General features: G+C 61.0%; 1 protein-coding gene across 1 annotated transcript in view; it reads left to right on the top strand.

Moving 5' to 3' along the window:
- Positions 1 to 8,578: 8,578 nt before the first annotated feature.
- Positions 8,579 to 9,275, top strand: part of UBE2M (ubiquitin conjugating enzyme E2 M) — a 10,939-nt gene continuing 10,242 nt past the window's right edge. Inside the window, exon 1 of the mRNA XM_075070715.1 lies at positions 8,579 to 8,788. Within this exon, the coding sequence (XP_074926816.1) occupies positions 8,594 to 8,788 (195 nt within the window). The 5' untranslated portion in view covers positions 8,579 to 8,593. The remainder of the gene's footprint in view (positions 8,789 to 9,275) is intronic.

Here is a 9,275-nt window from a genome sequence, read left to right as displayed (position 1 = left end):
GCAACTCACGTGAAAAAAATTGTTGATGCCCGTGACCCAATGGAGCTGGGGATGAGGGGTTTGGGGTGTGGGAGGGGCTCAGGGCTGGGGCAGAGGTTGGGGTGTGGGGTGAGGGCTGCAGGGTGGAGCTGGAAATGAGGAGTTTGGGGTGCAGGAGGGGGGCTCAAGGCTGTGGCAGGAGCTTGGAGTGCGGGAGGGGGTCAGGGCTCTGGGCTTGGGGTAGAGGCTCTGGGGTGGGACCAGTAATGAGGGAGTTGGGGTGCAGGAAGGGTTTTCAGGTTTGGGGGCCTCTGGGCTGAGGATGAGGGGTTGGGGGTGCTCAGAGCTGAGGCAGGGGATTGGGGCACAGGGTTAGGGCATGGCCTTAGCTTGGGTGGCTCCCCGTCAGCGATGCAGTGGGGGTGCTAAAGCAGGCTTCCTCCCTGTCCTGGCACCATGGACTCTGCTGCGCCCCAGAAGCAGCCAGCAGCAGGTCTGGCTCCTAGGCAGAGGTGCGCAAGCGGCTCTGCACGGCTCTCACCTGCATGCACTGCCACCTCAGCTTCCATTGTCTTGTTCCCGGCCAATGGGAGTGCGGAGCCGGTGTTCAGGGTGGGTGCAGCACATGGAGCCCCGTGGCCCCCCTGCCTAGGAGCTGGACCTGCTGCTGGCCGCTTCTGGGGCACAGCGTGGTGTCAGAACAGGTAGGAACTAGCCTGCTTTAGCTGGGCAGCACCACCAACGGGACTTTTAACACTGTCTGCGGTGCGGACCAGCAGCTGCCACAACCCAGTGCTACATCAAGTGAGTAGAGGGCAGTAGAAAGCTGTGGATCAGAGGACTGTATTCCTGGCCGGGGAGGGTGCAGTGCGGTTTAGTGGTTAGAAAGCGGTGGGAGGTGAAGGGAACACACTGCTGGGTAACACCAGGGGCAACGCGACTTGGGAGCAGCATTAAAGGTGCTTCAGCTCCCTGGCAGATGGCCCCAATGGACCTTCTTAAATTCCTGACCCCACTGCTCACCAGCTGCTCCCCAGCCGCTTCTGGAGCCTTTCCCCTAGGCTGCCTCCAGCTGCATGGGGCAGGAGGGGGATAAGCAGCAGATTCGCTGCCTAGCAGAGTCATCCTCTGTGATGAAGTGAGGGGGATTTCCTTAATGGTTTGCATGACTATGGTGTGTGCCTCAGTTTCCTGTGTGCTGTGTGTGTAAAGGAGGTGGTGGAGGAGGGTTTGTTGTTGCAGAGGACCAAGGGACATGTGGGTTCGCCTAGGAGCTGGGACCCCAGACAATGGCCTGGTGACTGGGTGGCCCACACCAAGGTTGGCAGGCAGCCCGTTCTGGACAAAGGGGTGGGGCGCAGTGCTTCCTCCAGATGCAGTGGTAGGGGCGGGGAGTTTGAATGCTTGGGCTCCAGTGGGCGAGGAGGGTGGAGGAGCTTCAGGTGGAGGAGGGGGCCGGGGGGCTTAGGCCTACCCTCTGAAGGGGGGGTTCACGCGCTGCCCAGGTCAGGGGTGGGGGTTCACACGCCGCCCATGATGGGGGTGTTCGGGGAAGGTGAATAGGGTGATCGGCTGGAAGGAGGGGGCTGCTGGACTGGATCCCCTCCAACCCTCCCCCCCCCACTGCCCATCCCACCTCACTCCCCAGCATCCCCCCTCACAACCCCATCACCTGAAATCCCGTGGCCCTGTTTCCCCCAATATGCCCATCCCCCCTCAGTTAAGATGGCTGCCATCTCTCAGTGGCCCACAAGTGGGACTTCCTGCAGGGAGTGCCCTCTTGGAAAATGGTGGCCACTAGGGCTGGGAGGGAGGAAGGTAAAGTGTAGGGGCAGTGGGAATACAGGGGGTCGGGAGAATATGGGGGGGAACATTGGGGGTCGGGGGGGGGGTTGAGGCTGAAGGGTTTTTAGGACCGGGGGGCGAGGGAGGGAAGGTAGCACAATGGAAGCTGCCTAAGGGGTTTGTGGAGCATCCTGGAGCATCTGGGATACCCCCTCCATGAAGCATTATCGGGTCGAATCTGCCCCATGGCCATGGGTGGAGCTGAGGGGCTACGCCGTGGCCCCTCGTTCCCCCACCCCCATCCACCACCCAGTTCAGCCAGAGTTTTAGCAGGAAAACAATACCCCCCCCCACCCCATCTGCTGACTCTGTGACACTGTATCCCCTCTCCCCACCCCATTCCCTGTCCACTGTCCCCACCCGGCTCCCATCCTCTCACCCCACCCCCCTGCCCCAGCCTCAGCCCATCTCCCCTCAAACCCCCGTCTGCTTCCCGCCCTGCCCTCAGGCTGTCCTCCCAAACGTCTCTTTGCAGAGGATCTCACAGGCCTAGAGAGTTCAAGGGAGTTGGAAATTCTCTCCCTCACCAGCGTTACACAGCAAGGAGGCCGGGGGGCTTGTTTCAAACCGAGCCCCTGGTTTTACTCTGCTCCTGGGCAAACCCCCAGCAGCAGCCATTCGAAGCCAGTTAGGTTGGATATTAGGAAAAACTTTTTCACTCAGAGAGTGGTGAAGCACTGGAATGGGTTACCTAGGGAGGTGGTGGAATCTCCTTCTTTAGAGATTTTTAAGGTCAGGCTTGACAAAGCCCTGGCTGGGATGATTTAGTTGGGAACTGGTCCTGCTTTGAGCAGGGGGTTGGACTAGATGACCTCCTGAGGTCCCTTCCAAATCTGATATTCTATGATTCCATGATTCTAAAGGCAAAGCTTTTGGGTTACACCCACAAATATCCACTGCATGCATCCGATGAAGTGGGCTGTAGCCCACGAAAGCTTATGCTCAAAATAAATTGGTTAGTCTCTCTAAGGTGCCACAAGAACTCCTGTGCTTTTTGCAGATACAGACTAACACGGCTGCTACTCTGAAACCCACAAACAAGGAATCAAATGAGGCCTTTTTACTGAAACAGGGGCTGAGTGACCACAGACAACAGCTAGGGTTGCCAGGTGTCTGGTTTTCGATCAGAACGCCTGGCCGAAAAAGGTCCCTGGCGGCTCCGGTCAGCACCGGCGACCGGGCTGTTAAAAGTTCAGTTGGCCACAACGGCTGGCTCTGCGCAGCTCTTGGATGTGGCTGACATGCCCCTCCAGCTCCTAGGCACGGGGGTAGTCAGTGGGGTTCCACACGTTGCCCCTCCTCCCCCACCCCCCAGTGCCAGATCCGCAGCTCCTATTGGCCGGGAACCGATAGCTGGGGCAGTGCCTGAGGACAGGGAAGTTGGTGTCTAGTGCAGGTAGAGAAGTGTCTGGCTGCATGCTGACAGGCTTGGGGGAGCTGGTGCCCGGGTCTAACTCCTAACTGGGGGAAAGGTGTCCCCCCGGCGCTCCATAAATGGAGCCCCGGCTGCCTCGTCAGGCATGCGAAGGTGCTGGGGCTTGGAGCTTCAGCCCCTGCCAGGCACGCTGGGGTCATGGTTGTAGTCCCTGTGTGCCCTGCAGGGCTGAAGCCCCAATCCCACCGTTCTCCATGGGGCTGAAGCCTCAAGCTCTGGCGCACTCTGTGGAAGTGAAGCCCCAAGCCCCTGTGTGCACCGCACCTGCCAGGGTTCCATTTAGGGAGGACTGGGGGGACACCAGCCCCATCTCCCCCCCAAGTTACAAGTCAGCCCTGGCATCTGCTGGGACTCCCACTGTCAGTCTCTCAGGGGTGGGGCTCCATTTAGGGAGGGCAGGGGGTAAACCTGCCACCCTGATTTGTCAGCCCTGGGTGCCAGCTCCCCCAAACCTGCCAGCACCTGGCCCGCCACTGCTTTACCCGCACTAGCCCCCACCCCCTAGCACTAACTGCCCACTGCCTGCAGTCCACCCATCGACTACCCTGGGTATATTACATAGCACTGTATGTGTTCATTGAATAGGGGCCTCTGCGGTGTGAAAAATGTTTCTCTGGAACCAGGACCCTGACAATACCTTGCCCAAGAAATGTGAACCTTGAGAAAAAATAATTGACTGCCCCGGGCTAGACTTGTTTAACTAGATACTTTCATGTCTTTTGGAGCACAACTCAGCACAAAGACCTTCCAGCATTGTTCTGCCAGGCCATGCATTTCTCATGGAATGAAATATGCTGCCAGCTTGTCCATGAGGTAATGGATCTAGGGGACACCTCAGCACTCCCAGATATACTCAACTAGTTTTTTCATCTTAGCCAAACAGCACCCCCCCCCCCCTTGTTTTTCTTGTATGTTTTCTCTCTTGCAGATCTCACAACCTTATGCTGGGTATTAGGTTCTGTAATGTGAACAGATCACACTTCTGAAATGAACAAGACGTAAGGCCCAGCGAGGGATATGTCACCTCTGGGTGTCCTGCCTGATCTCCATGGCTTTAAGAACATCATTGCCAGTACAGATACAGAAATTATCATCTTAGTGTACATTTCGGAATGATTATGATAATCACTGGCCTACTGGCTCCCAATAGATACTTCACATGCCACCCTTTGTTGGGTGGCTATGTACTTACCTGATCCAGGGGATTCCTGTAAAACTTTATGCCTCCCTTGTGCCCTCTGCCAGAGGGCACAGAGCGGTTCCTGGGTCATCCCTGTGGCCACTTCCTGCCATTCCCAAAGGCCATGGCACCATGTGGCTGTGCGACCCCCACTGCTGCCCCCTTCTCTCCCTATCCCCCTGCCAGCCACAGCACCTTCCAGCTGTGTTATCCCCATGGCCACCCCTTTCCCCCAACGGCCACAGGGTCTTCCAGCTGCATCATTCCCACGGCCGCCCCCTTCCCCCTGCCGGCCACAGCACCTTCCAACTGTGTCATCCCCATGGCCACCCCCTTCCCCCGACGGCCACAGGGTCTTCCAGCTGCATCATTCCCATGGCCGCCCCCTTCCCCCGATGGCCACAGGGCCTTTCGGATGTATCGTCCCCATGGCCGCTCCCTTCCTCTGACGGCCACAGGGCCTTCTGGCTGTATCGTCCCTGTGGCCGCCTCCTTCCCCCAACAGCCACAGCACCTTCCAGCTGTGTCACCCCCATGGCCGGCCCCTTCCCCCGACGGCCACAGCGCCTTCTGGCCATGTAACAGCTCGGTGGGCCTGGCATGGTGGCCAGTTGGCATGAGTGTGGTGACCTCTGACCCCAGCCTTGGTGGTACAATGACCAGAGGATCCCATCCCCCATAAAACAGGGGATGGGTTCCCAGCAGGCTGGGGCATGTCTGGGATCGGGAGTCTTCCAAATTCCCCTCCCAGAAGCATCAGCCTCCCTAAACACCCATGGACCGGAAGTCATTCTGCCCTCACTAAAGATGGCGTCCCGAGGACTTCCGCCCTGAACCTTACCCGATCCGCGGGTCCCCGCCCCCAGCCCTTTGGAACGCAGCGTCTTCTCCGCACCGGGAAGGCGAGGGCCCGGCGGAAAGTGCCGAGGGTGCAGCGGAAAGTGCCGAGCCCTGGGTGGGCGGTGCCGAGCGTCCGGCGGAAAGTGCCGATGCTGTGTCGGAAAGCGGCGAGGCTGGGAGTGGGCGGTGGCCAGACCCGGGACGGAACGCAGCGAGGGCCAATCCGTCGGCGGCGGAAGTAGTCGAAGCGCTTCCGGAAAGTGCCGAAGCCCTTCCGGAAGGAGCCGAGCGGGCCGGCCGTTGCCGACGCACCCGCAGCGGCAGCACCCTGGGCGGCCCCGCTCCGCTTCCCCCCGGGCCCGGCAGCAGGAGCGAGCGACCCGGCCCGGGGCCGGGACCCCGCACAGGCCGCGCTCGAGCCCCCGCCCCCGGGCCGCCCGGGCTCGGCCCGGTTTCGGCTCCCGGCCCGGCCCGCCCGCAGGATGATCAAGACTGTATCTTCGCCTGAAGGCAGCAGAAGAGGGGGAGGAATTCGGCCGGAGGCACCTAAGGGTCAGCAGCACAAGATAGGCGGTCGGCGCCGCAGCTCGCATCCAGAAAGTACCGCCCGGCCGGTACCGCCCCTCCCCTCGGCCCGGTCCGCCCGGGCCAGCCCCTCCCCTCGGGCCCGTTCCGCCGGCCCAGGTCCCTTCTCCGGCCCAGCCCCTCCCCGGTACCGCCCGGCCCAGGTTCCTCCTGCAGCCTGGCCCGGTACCGCCCGGGCCAGCCCCTCCCCCTTCGGCCCGGTACCGCCCGGCCCAGGTCCCTTCTCCGGCCCAGCCCCTCCCCGGTACCGCCCGGCCCAGGTTCCTCCTGCAGCCTGGCTCGGTACCGCCCGGGCCAGCCCCTCCCCCTTCGGCCCGGTACCGCCCGGCCCAGGTCCCTCCCCCGGTCCTGCACCGCCCCTCTCCCTCCTTCCTGGTACCGCCCGGCCCAGCCCCTCCCCGGTACCGCCCGGCCCAGGTTCCTCCTGCAACCTGGCTCGGTACCGCCCGGGCCGGGCCAGCCCCTCCCCTCCCCTTCGGCCCGGTACCGTCTGGCCCAGGTCCCCTCTCCCCTGCCCCGGTACCACACTGACTGGCCCAGGTCCCTTCCCCCTCCCCAGTACCCCCTGGCCTAGATCTCTCTACCCCCATCCCGATATTTCCCAGACCAGACCCTGGTGGGGAACTGCCCGGCCTAGACCCCGCCCTGCTCCCCACTTCAGTACGGCCCAGTTCAGATTCTCATTGGGAGTAACTGGGCCAGCCCGGATGCTCTGACCCTGGCAATAGCTGGCATGGTACTGTCTGGCCAGGCCCAAATCCTGATTGGTACCAGCCCCCTCCCTGGCTCAAATTCTCCATCAACCTGACCTGGTATCAACCAGTCCCAGTGTTGTCTGGCCCTAACCGGCTGGTACCATCTGGCCTGGTCCAGATTTCCTGACCACTGTCCGGCCCAGACCCACCTACTGGTACCACTAGGATGGGCCCAGATCTCCTCAGCTCAAAAGATGTAACCCAGCTTAAGCTGCTGCTAGGGGAGAGACTCGCCCAGACACAAGGGAAACCCTTACTCAGAAACACACTTGCTGGTGCAAATCCTGGGGCGATCCACAGATCCCCCACCTTCAGCAAAAAGGTACTGCCTGGCTCAGGTGGGTGATGGGAGTGGGGGGGCAGCCTCCTTCCTCCTCTCTGCGCCCCCACCTACAGCCTGTGTTGGTGGGGAGAGACCCCATCCACTCATTGGGAGGCACCCATGCCCAGACCCTATAGATGCCTCACAATGGGGGGGAGCACAATGGGGAAGATTCCCCCTCCCCTACCTTCCTACACCCACACTGGAAGATGGCTACTCCCCCCACAATGAGTGAAAGCCCCTCTATGCTGTGGGGTACCGGCATCCCTTGCTCACATATTGGGCAGACCTCCACGTTTTCCTGCCCATTACAGAATCCCGTGAGCCGGTGATCCTCTTGCTGGGGAATGGGGGAATCCCTCCTCCTCCTCCTCCAAAGGGGCTTCCTGCTCATCTACCCCCTCTGGGGATCTGCTAAGTTCCCTGTAAGCCGTGTGGCCGTGCAGCAGCCTATTTAGCACCAGGCAGGCACTCAGGGAATCTGCCCAGGGACCGGCCAGGGATGGGAAAAATTAAAGGGAACACTGCTCTGCGCCTCCCTCCACCACTTTCTCTGAGTGCCACCCCCCCATGGATGTCTTCCCCAGTGGACCCCATGCTTTTCACTGCTGAGGGTTCATACAGCCTCCCCAAGATATACATACTGAGATGCCCCCGCCTACACCCATGCTGGGGAGAGCTTCTCAGAGCAACAGGGGGAGGAGTATTCACTGGAGGAGGGGAACAGGCGAAGGGATGGCCAGTGTGGCGCGGCTCAATATGGGGGCGTTCTTGTGGAGGTCCTTAGACGTGTGTGGGGAGGGTCTCATGGGGTTTCCCTGGTGGGGGTGGGGGCTCCCAGTGTGTGTGTGGGTCTCCTGGGGTTCCCCAGCAGGGAAGGAGGACTCCCCCGTGTGTGTGTGGGTCTCCTGGGGTTTCCCTGGCGGGAGTGGGAGCCCCACCCAATGGGAACCCATGTTCATGGGGGGGAGGGGTGAACCCCCTGGAGGGCTCTGATGCAAACCCCACTGCATAACAAATCGGGCATACCTGCAGGCAGCACCAGCTGTGCAAGTGTCTTCAAAGGGCAGAAACCTGGGTTCTCCCCACTTCTGGCTGTGCCCAGAAAGATACCAGGGTCCATCCCCATTTGCTTGTGTCCCAGTCTGGCGCTCCAGTCCACTCTTCCAAAGGGGGCAGGTCAGTGCCCTTGGCTCCCTCTGCCCCATTGTGAGCTGATGGGGGTTCCCGGCTGTGCTCCGGGGACGTGCCCAGTGAGGTTCAGCCTATGTCCTGTTGGGAACGTGTGCCCCCTCCCTGGCACGTTTCTGTGCATCGTCCTTCACCATGGGCCTGATCCTGCTAGGGACTCATCCCATGAGGGAGGGCAGTCGGAGACCCAGCACCAGGCTGAGCTGGGACACAGCCTTAGCTCATCCTGTTGTGTGAGTAGGGCAAGGCTGAGTGCCTGGGGGCTGCTCTCAATATGGCACCTCCCCCAATCTGCTCCCTGAGAGCCAGTGTCCTGACCCCAGCCAGAGTATCATGGACCTCCAGTGAAAAGGAGTTAGTAGAAGGCCCCCAGGTCTGTCTCCCTCCCGGGGTAGGGGGCAGGTCAGGGTTGCCCCACCCACTGTTGCAATGCCTCTTTCTGATCTAGAGATCTGCCTCCTATGGAGAGTGCGGTGGGCATGGGGCTCTTCTGTTGGGGGAGGGATCTGGGGTTGTCCTCCGAACTGACCCATCTCTCCCTGCTTCCCTCCTGCCTCCCAGATATTAACGAACTGAATTTGCCGAAAACATGCGAAATAGATTTCTCCGACCAGGACGACCTCCTCAACTTCAAGCTAGTTATCTGCCCTGATGAGGTGAGGGGTGGGTCTGGCATGTGGGTGGGGAGCAGGGAATCCTGCATGCTGGGACTTGACTTTCTCTTCCTGCTCCCGGGGAAGCCCCAGCTGCTGCTCAGCTGACGGGCTCAGCTTGTGCCCAGACTCTGGTTGCTGCTTCCTGCTGGGCGGGCGCTGGCCCAGGGTGTCAGGCTGCCAAGGGCACAGCTGGTGCTACAGCAGACCTGGGACGGGGGAGATGCAGCTGGACGGCACTTCCATGTGCATGAGGTGATGGGATCTGGAGCCCCAGCCAGTACTCTGGGGAGTGAGATGGGGGCAGGGGCTGCAAAAGATTCATGGCTCTGCACATGCCTCTGCTGTCCCAGCCCCAGATCCAGCCCTGCTGGTGCTCCTCAGTCCTGACTATCCCCACCACTGCTATCCCAGCTCGCTCACTACAGCACTGCTGGCGCCCCTCAATCCTGAATATTTCCCTCCCCTTCCCTCCCCCCCCCCCCCCCAC

This window comes from Chelonoidis abingdonii, chromosome 11, assembly GCF_003597395.2.
Source record: "Chelonoidis abingdonii isolate Lonesome George chromosome 11, CheloAbing_2.0, whole genome shotgun sequence".
In the NCBI taxonomy this organism is placed as follows: Eukaryota; Metazoa; Chordata; order Testudines; family Testudinidae; genus Chelonoidis; species Chelonoidis abingdonii.
The sequence above is the reverse complement of the archived record's forward strand: the minus strand, read 5'-3'. Positions and strand labels throughout refer to the sequence as shown.